At 37.2% G+C, this 18132-nt stretch overlaps 1 protein-coding gene across 2 annotated transcripts; it reads left to right on the forward strand.

Moving 5' to 3' along the window:
* Positions 1 to 17838, forward strand: Rragc (Ras related GTP binding C). Of its 2 annotated transcripts, none has more exons than XM_048815723.1 (7): positions 1 to 108; positions 1827 to 2030; positions 2995 to 3194; positions 5962 to 6076; positions 7440 to 7582; positions 11376 to 11524; positions 16317 to 17838. In XM_048815723.1, exons 1-7 carry the CDS (start codon positions 70 to 72, stop codon positions 16466 to 16468), a joined length of 1002 nt encoding a protein of 333 aa, XP_048671680.1. In that variant the 5' UTR covers positions 1 to 69; the 3' UTR covers positions 16469 to 17838. The 2 variants fall into 2 exon arrangements, with proteins under 2 accessions (XP_048671680.1, XP_048671681.1); XM_048815724.1 differs by lacking the exon at positions 1 to 108 and adding an exon at positions 187 to 667.
* The last annotated feature ends 294 nt before the right edge of the window (positions 17839 to 18132 follow it).

Consider the following 18132-nt stretch of genomic DNA (forward strand, 5'->3'; position numbering starts at 1 on the left):
GTTGGGGCGGGGGCCGGCGGCGGCTGTGGCCCGGGGGGCGCTGACAGCTCCAAGCCGAGGATTCTGCTCATGGGGCTGCGGCGCAGCGGCAAGTCCTCCATCCAGAAGGTGAGTGGAGCCGTGCCGGGTCCTCCCGCCCTCCCTCCGCTCCCCTCCAGGGGCTCAGGTGGCCGCAGGCGTGGAGGCCCGGAGGAGGGCGGCGGCTGCGCTGGCCTAGCGCTGGGTCCCAGCGCACTTTCTCTTGCACTTCTGCGAGCGAGCGCGGAGCCAGAGGCGCGGCGGGACCCCCACCTCTGCGTCCACACCCAAGTCAGCTGAGGCCGAGTGGGTCGCCGAAGGCGAAACTGACTGGAGAGAGGCAGGTGCGCGGTGGCACCGCCCTAGACCTCCGCCACTGGGACACAGCCCCTGTGGCATTGACGGGGCGAGACGTATTCTCCAGATCTCACTTGGAGAACTTGTTGGATTCCCTCGCCTGCCTCATCTCACTTCAGGTGATCCGAGTTTGCAGGGATTCCCAGCGGAGCCCTAAGGAGCAGCGTCAAAAAGAGTTGTGACTAAGGCACTGGACATTTAAATACTTTGTTACTAGCCTGCAGGAGTCTTGGCTGTAACAGTTTTGGGAATTGGGTACTACCACTGTACCTACTTTAGTACTTGTGACCTGGTGAGTGTAGTTACTCGTGGTATTCTCCCTGTAGGTGTGTACTTAGAAAAATCTTTGGAAACTTTGAAAATGTTTTACAGATATCAGTCCATTTGTTTTCACATTAGATTTGTCGAGATCGAATGGAGGACTGGATACTGTTTGGTAAAGGGGAAAATAGAGGCAGAGTTGACATTTTCCATCCTCATTACACACAAAACGAACTTATAAACTAATGTCGCACACACCTAGTCTTTCCCTCTTTCCGCTTGTTGCAGAGGTCTGTCCAAAACAAATGTCTTTGTGGTATTTCGTAGATGTGATGTTTTTAAAATGTAGTCTTCTGAATTAACTTTATTACTGTGTTTTATTTACTTTGCTGCTTACCTCTACAGCGACTTGGGTGTACTTACTGTAGGTTTTTAGCAAACTGATTTTAGCTCTTCTCATTTGTTACAAAACCTTGGAAGTAAACTGTTTTTTCTCTTCTAGGCTGTAACAGTGAGGCAAATTAGTTTTATATTAGGATTGTGTGGATTGTGAATACTGTGATTCTTGACAATTGCATTTACCATTTCATTTCTCATGGGAGCTACCTATCACCTGTCAGCTCTGGCAGCCCCCCCCCCCTTTGGGTATAATTACTCCCTTTGTTGTATTTCTTCCACAAGACTGCAAACTCAGTGAGGGCAGGATCTGGTATGTTTCATGTTTTTTGTTCCTCAGAGCCTGTGGTAGGCATTGGAGTAATTTTTGAATGAATGAAACTTCTTAAATTTTAGCTACAAAACTTTTGTAATTTTAAAGGAGATTGTGGTGAGTATAGATCCCTACAAAAGCAAGCAAACAAAACCAAAAACAGTCCCCCCCAAAAAACAAAAAAACAAAACAACAACAATGTAGGCGCCACAGAGTGCTACTTCTAGTGCTGAGTATGGTGCAGAGGAAATAGAAAAAAAAAAAGTTTCAGCTTCAAAATAGATTGAATGGAAATTGGTTTGGTGTTTTCTTTAGTCATAATTAAAAAGGTAATGAGCACCAATGCATTTATTAACGTTTAGTTTTTACCTTAAGTTTTTTTTGCTACAAGATCAAATTTTTTAATATTAATCCAGGATGGAGTTTTAAATTTAAATTCTGAAGTTGAACAGCCATAAAATTGTCTTGTTTTTCCTAACAGGTGGTGTTCCATAAGATGTCACCCAATGAGACCCTCTTTTTGGAAAGTACGAACAAGATTTATAAAGACGACATTTCCAATAGCTCCTTTGTGAATTTCCAGATTTGGGATTTTCCTGGGCAGATGGACTTTTTTGACCCAACCTTTGACTACGAGATGATCTTCAGGGGAACAGGAGCATTGATATATGTCATTGATGCACAGGTAGTTAGAAATAATGATGTTTACTTCTCTTCCCTGGTGGCAAAAAGATGTAGAAACAACAGAAAGTTGTTTATCTTCTTTGTCATTTGTGTACAGCTCTTTTCTTTGCCAGTAGATTCCATGACACTGTGATATGCAATTGCAGAGGTGCTTTGGGAACAGGCACGTCATTGCAGTTTGAAAGAATCAGTTGGTTAGGAGATGTAGTTTACATTGTGAGACCTAGTTAATGAGCAGTTAACATTGGCTTTCTGGTAAATTTTGTTACACATTATAATTAGCTACTATAATAGTGCTATAACTCATCAAAAATATCCTGTCAGTGCCCATAGTATAAGATGGACTGTGAGAACTGAGTCAGTATATATTAGAGTGATTAGTTTTCTTAATTGTGCAAATTGAATTTAGTCCCAACAAGCATTTATTGAAGACCTAACCTGTGGCAGGCAGTCAGATGAAAGGTACATGTCCCTATTCTTAGGAAGCTAGCTTTCTATAAGCTTAAATATTAGTTAGGAATGAGTTCTGAGTGATGGACCCTATAATGGATGTTTTCACATGCATGATCTTATTTAATCATCACAACATTGTGAGGTTGGTATTGTAATTCCAGTGTTACAGATGAATAAACTGAGATCACAGAGTTGAAGCAACTTGCTTTAAGTCACACACCTAATAAATGGCAGAGCTGGGATTACTTTAAAAAATGTTGGGAAGAATTGTCCATGTCCCTTTTCCTTTATACTATCAGTATTAAAAATTACAGGCATTAATTTGGGAATTGAATTTTTTATCTTAAGTTGAAGAACTACTTATTAGTATGTTTGAGTGCTTGAATATTTATGAATAATTTAGGATAATATATTTTCTGTGGTTGGGGAAAGAGGTGGTTTGAGGCTTTCTTAACTCATTACTTGCCTTTTGTAAGATTCTTTTTAAAAAAATATTTTGTTCTGACTTACAGGATGACTACATGGAGGCTTTAACAAGACTTCACATTACTGTTTCTAAAGCCTACAAAGTTAACCCAGACATGAATTTTGAGGTTTTTATTCACAAAGTTGATGGTCTGTCTGATGATCACAAAATAGAAACACAGAGGGACATTCATCAGAGGGCCAATGATGACCTTGCAGATGCTGGGCTAGAAAAACTCCATCTTAGGTAACAATATGTGTGTTTGATATGAGAGCCCTGAAAAAACAACATGTGTGTTTGATATGAGAGCCCTGTAGATGTATTCCCATCTCTGTCATTACAGGCACCATAGTTTTCTGTTACTGGTATGCCCATTCCCAGTTCTGAAATGTTTTTGGTCTTCTCTTTGTTGAATTCCAAGCTATCCTGGGAGCCTGGTGTTATTAAGGAGTTACTTTTTACATTTTCCTGGTAATTGAATCCATGTGAAATGTTTCCATTGGTGCTTTTGCAGATTCATCTCAAGAGGCTCTGTTTAGGGATTTCCCCACTCTTGGTTTTTCTCAAACTCTGGCCACCCCCAGCCCCCCTCCAGTTGCCCCAGGCAGGGAATCTCTTGTCACATTTGTTGTGGAAGTCTAGCTTGAGTTTCCATAGTATCTTTCTTAGTAGGAAGAGTCTTTTATAAATGGGGTATGCTTTAAAGTCTGGACTGATTCTAATGTATCTTAGATTTTAAAACACTTCATACTTATATGAAACTCTAAAGTTTGGGTTAAGTGGATTTATTCTATAAGTTTGCATACTATTGCTATTAAATAGTTTAAAGGACTGCTGATTTATAATTAAACTACTGTTAGAGAACACCAACTATTTAGGTCTGATGACTTTGTGTTTGCTTTCTAGAAGTATATAAGGAATATTTTTGTACATTTTATTTTTTTGTGATATAGGTAGAAATGAGCATTTAAAAATACCAAGAAAATGTTCTTTTAATGATAGAAACAGCTTAAAGGGAGAGCAGAGGAGAGACACAAGTGTAGTAATTTCCTTATCCCAGATCTGTTATGGTGACTTCCCTATAGGCTCAAGGCATCCCTCCTACTACTCGTAATATTTTCTGGGCCCCAGGGTCCAAAATGTTTCAGTTACCCCTAGGAAACCACGTAGAAAAGTCTCACTGACTTCTGTTTTGCCTGGATTAAAATTTTAAAATATTTTATAGGCAGTTCATACTTAAAAAAATTAAGTTCAGCGGTGTTTGTAAGAGAAACTAAAACTGTCTTCATGTAAAAATCCCTCAACCTTATATTTTAGGAATCCACTATTAATATTTTTTATTTGAATTTTAAGCCATGCTTATCCTGTCTAAGGTATTCATGGGGATCTTTCTGATTGCCTTTACTCCATGTGTCTGTCCCTTTTAATGGCAATGCACCCCTTGGTAACACTACCCCTTACCCTGGGCCTAGGAGGGCCCTAGGCCTTGTTAACCTAAGTAGAATTTTGCAGCAGATTTTTACTATTTATCTGTTTATTTTTGTGGCACTGGGGATTGGAACAGGATCTCTTGCATGATAGGCAAACATTCTACTACTGAGCTATATCCTAAGGCCCCATCAGGCTATTTAGTACTAGCAGATCTATGGATGAAGCTCTATTTGATTTCCAGTTTCTAGATGCTCAGCTTAACTAAAATGATGTATATTTTGCAGATTCTTCTGTCCCCATCCACCTCAAAGAGGGCCCTCTTATTTGCTAACCTTTTTTACTGAGAGGAATCACTGAAATATTTCTTTCTCCCTAATATCTCTGAGGTCATTTGACTTTGTGTGCTCTAGTGCTCCAGTGCTCTCATATCTAGAGTCTAGTCCCTTACATAGGATTAGGTTCTTACATTAGCTTCTTGAAAGTTTTTAAATTATTTATAAAGTGGTGAACTATTATTAAAGCTATATAATTCTCCATATTTCATATTCCTTTTTTGTTAAATATATTTGTGTTTTCAGAGTCTCAAAAAGAGGTTTGAATTAGCCTAAAGACTACTGACACACTTAACATAGGTCAAAGTAAAGTATAAGAGCATAAAATATGGCTTGAGGTGTTATTTTCTGAATTCTTCTTACTCTTTTTGTCTAAAATGACTCTGTACTATGTACATATAAATATATTGTGGATACAATTATATAATGAAGGGTATACTTCTGTGTGAAAAAGCAGGTGGAATCACCCAGTGTTTAAATTGTTAAAGGCCTTTCAGTTACATGTTTTGCTAAATCTGTGTATGTTACTTCTTTATACCCTTTTAGGCCTCTGGACCCCTGTTCTCTACATGGCTCCAGCTTCCATCCTCCTTACTATGCTGTTTACCTAAATTCTAAGCACCAATTGTATTTGTTGAGGCAATGGGCTTGTAGCTATGAGTAAGATTGTCTCTTTTCTCATGGAGCTTATGTTCTGACAAATGACACAGCTCAAAAACACCTATAAATAAATAATGTGGTATAATTTTAAGTACTTACCAATGCTATGAGGAAAAATTATGGCAAAGGGATAGAAAGCATCAGGTATAGGAATATTGTTTTAGGTAGGCTGGTCAAGACAGAACTTTTATTTGTTGTTAGAAACTTGATTATTATTTAATAAACGAGACACATCGCTTCTAGTTTTTTCTTGGGTTTGAATCTTGGATTTTGTTATAGTTATGTGCTTAGGAGACCAAGATTTACGGATCAGGTTGCAAAGACTTAGGGAAACATTCAAGTTTCTCCATCTGAACACTCTTTCCTGGTTGCTCCCGCAGTTGCTCTCTATAAATGGTGTAAAGGGAGTGATAGCCTCAGACCAGGTGGGAGACTGTGTTTGTCATATGAAATGATGGGGATGGTAGACAAGTTTATTTGAACTTATTGAAATCAAATGCTTAGAAACTTAAAATTTTATATACTATGATAGTTGTCACTAAATTTTTAGGTATTTTCTACGTTAATCATAACCATATTATGTTTTTCAGCTTTTATTTGACTAGTATCTATGACCACTCAATATTTGAAGCCTTTAGTAAGGTGGTGCAGAAACTCATTCCACAACTGCCAACCTTGGAAAACCTATTAAATATCTTTATATCAGTAAGTGAGCTCTTTAATTCTCCATAGTTTCTGATTCCATTTTTGTTAAATGTATTTGTTTTCACATTCTCTAAAAATTGGAACTAGAATTAGCTAAAAGACTACTGACACACTTAACATATAAAATAAGAGCAGTAAATATGGGTTGAAGTGTTATTTTCTGGAATTCTTAGTTTCCTCCCCATTTTGTCTTTAAGGTGAACTACTAAAAAACTTCTAAATGCTTTTTTTTTGGTGGTACTCGGGACTGAACTTAGGGTTGCTCTACCCCTGAACCATCTCCCCACCCCTTTTTATTTTTTGAGACAAGACCTCACTAAGTTGCTGAGGCTGGCCTTGAACTTGCAATCTTCCTGACTCGGCTGCCAAGTTGCTGGGATTATAGGCAAGCACACTGTGCCTGGCTTTTTATACTTCCTTTAAAAATATCTTTGGATGCTTGTTTCCTAAAGAAAGAGTAGTAACTAGAAAAGACTGGGTGTTGGAACTGTGACTCAATATCATTTTATTCTCTGCCTCCTTAGAAGTCACATTAAGAAATTGATCATTTCCTCACCCACGGTAGTCTATTTTTTTTGTAGGAAAGGTTACCCAGAATTGAACCCAGGGGCACTTAACCACTGAGCCACACACATCCTCAGTTCTTTAGAGACAGGGTCTTGTTGAGTTGCTTAGCATCTCCCTTTTTGCTGAGGCTGATTTTGAACTCTTGATCTTCCTGCCTCAGCAAGGATTACAGGCATGCGCCACTGTGCCCAGCCACCAACTGTAATCTTAGCTTTATATTTTGTATTCTTATTCTGAGGTGTCATCTTAAGAAAAAAAGGATTGCTCCCTCACCCCAATAAATTTAACATATAGCTGTTATATTTTCCAAACATTACTTTGAAAGGATTCAGTGTGTGGTGGTCTCTTGGGCTTTTGGGTTATGCCAGATGTTGACATCAAACTGTAATTATTTTGTGTTTTACTGTTTGCCCACATAAGGACTTTCTGGTAGCAAGATCACTCAAATTGGAGATGGATTATAATTACTAGAAAGGTTTATAGACAATGTAGCATAGCTTGATTTTTAGAGAAATTTTTTGTTAAATTTTTTAGTGATCTCTTAGAAAATTCATTTAAATAAAGAGGAATAAAAAAAATTTGACAATCTTGTCAGTAAATCAAAGCAGAGATATAATTCAACTTTTATTCCATGATAATAGGAGTGTTTCTCAAACAGGTACTATTTGTGTTTTGGTATTGAGTTGTACAATTAGAAATGACCTTGTGTGTTATTTAATAATTTAAAGTCTTTGATTAGTTGCAAAATATGATTCTTAAAAGAAACTGAACACTTCCCCAATTTTGTTTTTTCAAGAATTCAGGTATTGAAAAAGCTTTTCTCTTTGATGTTGTCAGCAAAATCTACATTGCAACAGACAGTTCCCCCGTGGATATGCAGTCTTATGAACTTTGCTGTGACATGATTGATGTTGTAATTGATGTGTCTTGTATATATGGGTAAGTTTTATACATAATTCTGCAAGACTTCAGACAGGTGGGAAACTAACAGCTCTACTTGTTGAGGGAATTCTGAGGCCTCTGGCAAGTACTGTGTGAAACGGGATTGTTTTGATGGTAGTGCTTCAACTTGGAGCAAGACTTCTCTTAAAGAGGGCTGCTGGCTCTTACTCCTTCAGAGGGCATGGAAAAGAGCAGTTGGAAAATGTGATGAGTGCTGATTTATTTATCTCTGAAAGTTTCTTCTGCCATTACTTGAGGAATTTGCACTGTGTCTTCTCACTACTTGGACTTAGCTAGATCAAAAACCTTTAATTTATTTAAATTTCTGAATGATAAAGTGCTGGTCCTAATTTAACCTCAGGCTTTATTAAATGATGGATTCTAAATCTTTCAGAGAGCAAAGAAATAAAGTAGTCAGAATCTTAGATGTAGAAGGACTTATGCATATAAAAATTTAGCCTATACATCTGAGTTTCCAAAACAAATCTCTAAAATGTGAGCTTTTCCCATATGTAAATTCAAAAAATTATGTAGAAATTTATGAAAGATAGCAAATAGTGATTTTGTAGAATAGGTACCAAGAAGAATGAAAATTTGGGGGAATTATTGGTGTTTCAAAAGCCAGTAACATTCTGTGTATCCTCTGATAGTCCTGATTCCTTTTTATTAACATCTTAATTCCCAAGAAGCTTTCATCTGCTCTTTACCTTCTAATACCTGTATATTCTGTTTCTCTTCTCTGCTTTACCTCTGACCACATCCTTCATCTTGGTCTGTCTGATTTGTCAGTGTTTTTCTCCAGCTGCCTCTGGACAGGAGAGTGCATTTGTCTCCCCCCACCCCACCCCCCAGTGTTGGGATTAGAACTCAATTCCTTGTGTAAACTACATACACCTCCAAACCTGTCTTATCCATTCATGACCTGTCTATTTCCATTTCTTATTCCTTTTTCACTTTTTTTGATTACATGTTCTCCCTTGTTTTATTTCTGTAGTGAAAATGAGACTCGTTATCTCTTGTATTTCTCAATAAAGTTTTATGTTCCTCACTTCTCATTTTTTGTGTGAGTATGTGGTGCTGGGGATTGAACCCAGGGCCTTGTGCATCAAGGCAAGCACTCTAGCAGCGGAGCTATATCCCCAGCACCCCCACTCCTAATTTTAAAAATGGATAAGTAGAATGTTTGCTTTTTCTTTAAGACAAATCAGAATTTCATAAACTAATCATTTTGCAATTTAAAAGTCACATTTAGATTTAAAATTTATTTTATAAAGTACATAATGAAGTACAGACATTATAATGTACCTGTAAAAATAAGTTCATTATAAGAAAATAAGTTCATTATCTCACTATTCTCAACATAATCTGTGCATGCAATTTGATGTGCTTAATTATAGTTAATTTGTTTTTTACTTGACTCTTGATTTACATTTTTTGAAGGGGGACTACATATAATTCTGGCAATGCTGGTTTAATAAATGAAGTAGTTTTTAGCCCCTTTAAGTCTCACTTTGCAAGTATCAGCATGCCACAGTATATTTAGTAGACTATATTTCTTTTAGTTTTTATATTTAATCACTTTCTACTAATAGCAGTTTTCATATCTTAGATCCTTTTTTTATAGACTATGTCAGTGCATATTTATATGAGGGAAGATTTAAAGCCTGCCGTATTCCATGCATCCTGTGTGACAAGGGGAAGGTGTCTGAATGCATGGAATACTGCTGGTCACAGAAGGGGAAAGAGTGTATTGTGGACACTTGGTATGCATTTTATCGCACGTATCTTCTACAAGCTTTTCACTTCATGGTTTGAGTACTAACCAGGTTCCTTTTCCCTCCCCTCTCATTTGCAGCCCTTAGGGTGTGCTGCTTCTAAGTCTTGTTCCTCATGGCTATGACCTTTCAGCTTCTGCTTTGGTAATTTCTGACTTAAGCTTCAGATAATCATATTTGCCTAAAGGTCATAAAAACTATCAAAATAGGAAAACATAGAAACTAAATATTGTGCTTTAAACACACTGTTTGAGCAAGCTTTGTCTAAGGCCATTAGCATATTTTTCTTAATTTTATTAATTACCAAAATAAAATCTGACTAATCCCTGGACTTTGAGTAGAATATGCCTCTTTTTTTTTTTTTTTTTTTTTTTTGAAGTGCTGGGGATTGAACTTGGGGCCTCCATGTGCTAGGCAAGTGCTCTATTACTGAGCTACATCCCAAGTCCAGAATGTGCCTTTCTTCTTTCATCATAGTATGAAATTCAAGATCATATACTCGCCTGACATGAGAAACTTTGAAGCTTCTTTCAGCTGCTGACTGTGGGTACATAGGGTTTAAGGATTCATTGTCAGGGTTGTCTGTGTCAGAGCCTGTTGTCAGAGTTAGCTCCTGCTCTCATTTTCCATGCAGCACAGAGAAAGATCTACTCAGGTCTAACTATAAGCTGAGAACACATAGCTTTTATGATTTCCTCTTTTCCATCAGAAGGAAGTAGATTTCTTTTATGTTCTTGCAGCAAATGACACTTAACTTCCTCATTGGTCTACCTTCCCAAATCAACTTTATTTATACTAGCTAGGAAAGATACTGGAAACGGCATGGAATTGAGTTAAATACTTTTAAGTTTGAATCCTGACATTGCTAAGAGGTCACTTTACTTTTAATGAACTTGAGTTTTTACATCTTTAAAATGGGTATAGTTTTCTTACTTATTGAGCTTATTTTGACTTGTTTCAGAAAGGACTAGAAGTGGTTAGATATAGATATATTAATTCTTGTTCTCTGGGTGTTATGAGGATCAAATTAACATATAAGAAGGTAAGTTGTAAGGTTCAGAAGAGTTTAAAAAAGAAGCCCTCACTCATGAAAAACATACATAGAAAATACATGTAGCCCCAGTTCTTGGAAGGCTGAGGCAGGAGGATCACTAAGAACCACAAGTTTGAAATGAGCATGGGTAACATAATGAGACCCTCATCTCCAAAACAGGTGAAAGAGAAAAGTCAGTGTTCTATCAATGACAACTATTAATAGTTTCTTTTAAATATATTTCCTTCAATTTCTTTCTTTCTTTTTTTTTTTTTGAGGAAAAGTACTTGTTTTAAAAAGGCAATTTTGAAAACTCTTTAATTCCTAGCAATTTCTAGAAATTAATTCCTAGCAATTGCTAGATTTTCGCTAAACAAGTACATCAGAGAATATGTCAGAGCCCATCTCCAAAAATGGTTGATTTCAACATAATTCCTCCTGGACGTTAGCTCGGGCTGTTCTTATTTTCTTGCTTTTGTCAGAAGCAGGGGGGAGGGGGGGAAAGGCTTACTAAGAAAAGGTGTGATTGTCCTGGCACTTAAAGGTGCCTTGAAGAAACTTGCTGAGGTGGTGGTAGGTCCCAGAGGAGCCCTGTGGCTTGAGGGAAGTAAGGAGAGGAGACCTCTTAGCTGTGCCCACAACATACAACCTGAGCAAGTAAGTAACTCCTAGAGCACAGAGGTGGAATGTTGTAATTTCCCTGGTTAACATCTACCTGTATCTTCACTTTTTCATCCAAATGCCTGATTATTTGTAATAGTATGGCTAGGTATGGAGCTTTTTATTGCTGCTGAGAATCCCTGAGGCTCTGTGTTTGGGAGCTCTATACCTAAATGTGAGCTCTGTTTCAATATAGTTAAGCCACTGTTATTCCTCATCAAAACGTTTAGGAACCCGGATGGATTGACTTGTCATTGTACAAATCAATTGTGATAAAATAAGCCGGAAAACCTGTAATGAGTAGTACTTTCTTTTAAAATAGGTTAAAGGAAGATGGAAGTGGAAGTGCTTATGACAAAGAATCTATGGCAATTATCAAGCTGAATAATACAACTGTCCTTTATTTAAAGGAGGTGACTAAATTTTTGGCACTGGTCTGCATTCTTAGGGAAGAGAGCTTTGAACGAAAAGGTAATGATATTTTAAAAAACTGTTTTTATGTTACATTGTCATATTTCTCAGGTTTTTGAAAATATATTGTGTTAGAAAAATGGTTATCTTAAAAATATGTGTGTGTCTATACATATATGTATATATATGTGTGTGTGTATGTGTGTATGTATACATAAAATCAGCTCAAACTATTTTTATTGCTTCCCTTCTATACATTACCCATACTCACCTTCCTTCTTTTGATCTTATAAGTCAGTTTTTATTTTTAAATAGTTGGACACAATACCTTTATTTCACTTATTTATTTTTATATGGTGCTAAGGATCGAACCCAGGGTCCTGCGTGTGCGAGCTCTACCACTGAGCCACAACCCCAGCCCACAAGTCAGGTTTTTTTATCCAGCCTCTGTTACTACGGATACTTCATTAACTGCCCACAGTTTGCTTCCATCGGAACAGTCTACTAAAACTATTTCAGGTTACCTTCTTGCTGCATTCAGTGGCATTTTCTCATTCTACAGTCTCTTCAGCCTTCTGAAGATGTGATCCTGTCAGTCCCTCTTTTGGAACTTTCTTCTCCCTAATAAGTCTAATGTTTCAAGTCATATTGTGTGTGTGTGTGTGTGTGTGTGTGTGTGTGTGTATTCTCTGACTGCCTTTCCTGTTTCCTCTGCCTACTTTTTGCAATCCTGTGTTCTTCAAAATTTTCTGCTTGCTTCTTTACTCATTCTCCAGGTGAACTCATCCAGTTTATGGCTTTGGTTGATCTTCTGTATGTGACTGATTCAGTTTTACATCTCCAGCTCTTCCTTGAGCTCATGTTCCAGTCCTATGTTTGGAATTATTAGTAAGATATCTCCAGTTGAACATTTGACTGGTTTCTTGGCCATTGAGTTAATCACGGCTGATGATTATTTTTCCCTGTGTTTCATGATTCTTTTGGCTGCCCTCTTTCTGTCACTAGTTAAGCCATTTTTCTTAAGCCAGCCTTAGATATATTGTGGTCAGATCAAGTGTTGTTTTGCTGAAGAGGCCCTTGCAGCTTGGTTCACAGAGGGAATTTCAACATTTTTTATGTTGTTTGCACGACTTTTCACCAGATCTTATCACTTGTTTCTTGGAACTCCTTTCCATTTCTTCTGTCATTGACTCCAGTTCAGGTCCTTAACCCTCCAGGCCTGTAGTGCTACAGTGACCTTCTACTGGATAATATACATTTGACATATATTGTGAAGATCTCATGTATATCACATTTTATCCAAAGGTAGACTAGTTTTCAGAATTTTTTTTTTTTTTTTTTGATGCTGGGAATCAAACCCAGGACCTCATGCACTAAGCTGCTAAGCAGGTGTCCTATCACTGAGCTGTACCCCCAGCCAGAAAATGTTTTGTCATGTTCACTACTCAAGGATCTATAATAGCACTGTATCATTTTCTGCAACAAGATCCCAATCTTTTTCCTGACCTCTTAAAAGAAATATTTCAGAGATACATTAATTTTTTGATAAAGCCAAAATGAGTATAATATTCACTTTTGAGCTTAAGAACAGAAATGTAACACACAGTTGAAGTCTTTTGTATTTCTTTCAGTTGAGGTCTCTTTGTGCTATGTGTATTTTATTTTTCCTATACGTGATTTAGTCTTTTATGTAATACTGATCCCAAAACAATATATTGTGTGTGTTTGTGTGAATGACTTCTTCCTAGATATAAGTTGTTTTCTGAAACTTGCCTGTTTCTTCACATTCAGTATTGTTTTTTGACATTTATCCAGATATTGATAACACACAGCTCTAGTTCATTTTCATTGCCGTGTAGCATTCTATAGGTTAAATAGACTTCAAATTTTCTTGTTGGACACTTAGATTATTTAAAAAATTATGAATAGTTCATGACAAATGCTCATGAACAGGTTTGTCTTTTTATACATGTGGAGAATTTCTCTAGAATATGTATTTAGGAACGGTATTTGAGAAAAAATCCATTTTTAACATTCTAGACATTACCAAATTGCTCTCCAGGTGACTTTGACATTTTTACTACTGGCAGTACCATATGGGAGTTCCCATCACTTCTTATCCTTGATAATATTTGATATTGTCAGACTGTTATAATTATTTTCACTCTGGTAGATGTGAAATGCTATCTCATTTAGTTCTCACCTTATTACTGATAGGGCAGGTGTCTTCTCATGGCTGTTCAGGTTTCTTTGGTAATTTTCTAGTTCATATACTTTAATTTTTATTATTTTTTGTTGTGCTGAGGATTGAACCCAGGGCCTTGTAATTGTAGCTTGGCAAGCACTCCACTACTAACTATATTCCCTGCCCCTTCTTTATTATTTTTAATACTGATTCTTAGTCTTTCTTAAAAAAAATTTTTTTTAACTTGTGGAAAATTTTAAGTGTGTGCAAAAGTACACTAGCCAACAAATCTTCTCTTGGCTGCCTGCTTCAGCATTCATTCAGATGTATTCAATCCAGTTTCCTCTGTATGTTCCCCTCCCCCATTTGATTATTATTGTTTTTTTCACTCTTTTTTGGTGAAAACTGTTAAACAGATACAGGATTAAAGAAAAATAGTAAAATAAGCCTCTTTTTTTTTCTGAAAATGGGTTTGATACATTTATTTTTTTTTTTTATTTTTAAAATTCTGCATAATTTTTTTCCATTTTAATTTTTTAGTTTGTTTTAATTATACATGACAGTAGAATGCATTTATGCACTCTGATATATCATACATAGATGGGATATTGAGTGTACGTGTATGATATATCATACATAGATGGGATATTGAGTGTATGTAGAATCATATTGGTCATGCAGTCACGTGTGTGTGTGTGTGTATATATATATGCATATATATATATAAAGTAATAATAAACCTCTTAAAAAAATCTATCGCCAACATTCATCAATTATAAAAATCATAGCTTGTCTGGTTTCATATGTGTTTCTTTTTTGACTCTTGATTATTTTGAAGCAAATCTCCTATATTAAATCATTTTGTCTATATAGGTTTCAGAAGGTAGTATGCTTTTAAAAACAATGATATTAGTATTAATAAGCATAAAAAACTAAGAGTGATTTAATATTATATGTTTTTCCCCATTGAGTAGGAAGGACCACCTCAATTTGATTTCAATCTACTCATTTAGACCTGATTCTCAGCACTTTATGCCAAGAGTTCTCTGATGCGCCTCTCTCCAGTCAGCCCGGTTTCTTTCCTGTCTTCCAGTTGTACTGTGTTCTCATTGCCAACTCCCTGCAATTTTCTTTAATTTTTCTCCCCTTTCCTGTGTAATTAAATCTCACCCATTTGCCCAAAGTTCTGCCTCAGCCCTAAAGCTTCCAGGGCTGTTGATTACATTGCCCTGCACTTGGCTCTGTCTTCCTTGGGTTCTTTCACATTTATAGTCAGTTGACATCACGTTGATTTGATTTGTTTCTTGTGTGTTGGCTTTATGCCTCAGCTAGCATTCCTTGACGACATGGGCCATATCTGCTGCTGCTTTTGACACATTGATACCCTGAAAGATGCTGTTCAGTGAGTGTTTAATAATTTTCAACAAATCAAATATAAATTACTGAAAGGTTATATACTATATTCAGGCAGGCCACACAGTGTATTTTAATATTTTACTGCTCCTGAATGTGAGTTGAAACTTTGATGTTGAAGATGTTAATTTGGCCATGGTGATGGTCAAATTGCATGTTTGTTGTGTTCACAATAGAATTTTGTGACAGTGAATACATATGATGACCAGCTGGTTTTTCAGATTGAGAGGTTGCTCTCTGGCTTGGAGGTTTAAGAACTTCAAGTAGTGTTTATGGGTCAGGGTTAGGCTTGGCTACAAAGCCATATAACAGATGGACCAAGGTACACTAGATGGAAGTTTAAGTCCCTCTCAAATTTAAAGAAGTTTGGAGGTAGGAAAGTTCCTGGTAACCTCCTAAGTGCTGCTTTTCCTGCTCTGCCTTTTCTTAGTTCTTGCTTTTCTTCTCATGGTTGCGTTATAATCCAGCCATCTTATCCATATTCCAGACATTAATAAAGAAGAGCTGGGACAGGGGAAAAATACATTGTTTTCCTTTTAAGGGGAGTTCATAAAACTCCCACACACTTTATTTATCTCAGTGACCAGAATTGGTCATGTTGCTATATCTGATTGCAAAGAAAACTGGGAAATGTGATGTTTTAGCTCAACAACAGAGTGCTCATACACTGTTGTATGAGCACTTCTCTTAGTGTTTCTAAGAGAAGAAGGGGAAAAATGGTTAGTTGATAGGCAGCTAGCCATTTCTGTCACAAAATAGTATCTTTTGTTCAACTAAAATCCTGTATGAAAGCCCGGTTCCTGAAATAGGTTAGAGAGGAAGCTGCCTGCTTGAAAAGGGGGTTCAGGCTGCCTGGAGCTCTGCCTGATGTGCCCTGAGCCCTTCCCAGACTCCAGAAATCCATTGAGCAGTTTGCTTGCATACCCATTTCCTTAAGGCCTTCTTTGGCTGCCCCAAAGACTTGTAAAAGGAGAAGCTTGGTAATTCAAAAAGTATTTACCTTTATATTTCATTGTAAATTTTTTTAAGCAAATTTACCTCCCTAGTTGCTAGATTAATTGCTCTCATGTTTACTGTCAGGCCCTAGAAGTAATTATTGTTAACATTTTGAGTCTATGCTTTATTGTGTTTTCTCAGTCGGTGTTTTTTTTTTTTTTTTTTCCTTACACATCAATTTTTCTCTGTCACAAATGTTTTGTAGTGGATAATTTCACACTTGACATTCAGGAAGCATGATCTTTTTTTCTCTTGCAGGTTTAATAGACTACAACTTCCACTGTTTCCGAAAAGCTATTCATGAGGTTTTTGAGGTGGGTGTGACTTCTCATAGGAGCTGTAGTCACCAGACCAGTGCCCCTAGCCTGAAAGCATTGGCACACAATGGCACGCCACGAAATGCCATCTAGTCTGAATTACAGCATCAGGGCTCGATGCCAGCTTACTCTTCACTCAAGGGTCAGATGCCACGTGCTGCAGGACATGGGAGCTGCTGCTTGTGGGAATCTGGTGCCTGTTCCACTAGAGACGAGGGGTAGAGTTTCTCATTTGGATGAAAACCCCTTCAACCAGCGGTATACAACTGAAGTTACTATTTCTTTTTTTAAAAATGGCAAAAAAAGGAATTCTAGACACCACAGAACTCAAGTGTGTCTTTCTCCTCTTTTGGGTCCTACTCTAAATAGTTGGGATATTTTGGACCTGGAGATCACACCATTTATTCATCATACCAGGGAATGTTGCCATCAATTCCAGCTGAAAATAATAGAAAAAAACTGAATTTTTATATGCTTCCTTTAGGCTTTTGTTTGAGTAGTCTCTAAAACCCTGCTTTGCTTAAGTTCTAACACTGCCTCTCCGATCTCAGTTTTGGACATTGCACCTCTAAGACCTTTGAAATGCACTCGCTTGCTAACTCAGAGGACGCCTCGTCTGATCGCAGCAAAAGACATTCCTGTGATTGTTATTGAAGAAATGAGAGAAAATTTTGTGCTGCATCAGGTGGAGAGCAAGGCTCAACAGTGGCTGCACCCATTCCCTTGGAAGTATTGAGGAAAAAACTTTGAAGTGGAAGAAAATTTTTACACCTGTGTTTTGAATACCAGATATATGAGTTTTTTCCTCCTGCGTTTGATAAATGATCATGCTAAATGTAACAAAGGAGTTTAATTTTTTCCCAACAATCCCCTTCTAGGGGAGAAACTCATTATGTCACTGAAATATTTAGTCCACTTTTCTTTAATCTTGATATCAGCCTCCCCATACCTTTTATTCTAAGCTATCTAGATTCTTTAAGAATTGATGTTTGTTGACCACGAATGACTCTAAGGCACTGGTGAACTCCACTGGATGTTGGAGAGAGCATGCCGTGCCACATGTGTTGTTTAACATACCTTGTCTCCAGTATTCTGACACCAAGTGTCAACTGTGGTACTTACTTCACCTGGGATATTAATTTGTAATTGTTTCTTTTTGTCAGTGGTTGATACCCTTTCTGTTGATTTAAATTTACACATTATTTTTACTCCACATGCCTGGTAGTCATATGTCCCAAAGCCACTGGACCACTTGAGTACTTAAGTGCCACTATTTAATGGAATATATATATTCAGGTCTGTAAACCTAACAGTGTGACTTGGAGTGCTTCCTTCAGGTGATTTTGACTGTTGAGTATTTACATGGACCATGGTGATATCCAAAAGAAAATGCTTTTATATTTATAGATTATTTCATTGAACTATATATAAAATGGGTATCAATAAATGTATTTACTCCAAAATCAGTTTTTCTACTTGCCTAAGGTATGAGAGGGTGGGGTGATGGAACCTTGGGTTGTCCCACTCTGTCCTCTTCCCATCCATCATCCATTTTCTTTTCTTGTCTGCCTTATTTGGTTAATGTTTCAGGACTTAGAGTTCTATCTTGATATGGGAATTGTGTGCAGACATCTTCCCTGGCCCATTTCTCCTGTGGGATAGGAGGTATAGACTCAGATGCAATGTGTTTTGGTTGGAAGTTGGACATCAGTAAACGTTACTAGTGGGGAATGTCCAAGGTCTGGCATGACTGATGC

This window comes from Marmota marmota, unplaced genomic scaffold (assembly GCF_001458135.2).
Source record: "Marmota marmota marmota unplaced genomic scaffold, marMar, whole genome shotgun sequence".
NCBI lineage: Eukaryota > Metazoa > Chordata > Mammalia > Rodentia > Sciuridae > Marmota > Marmota marmota.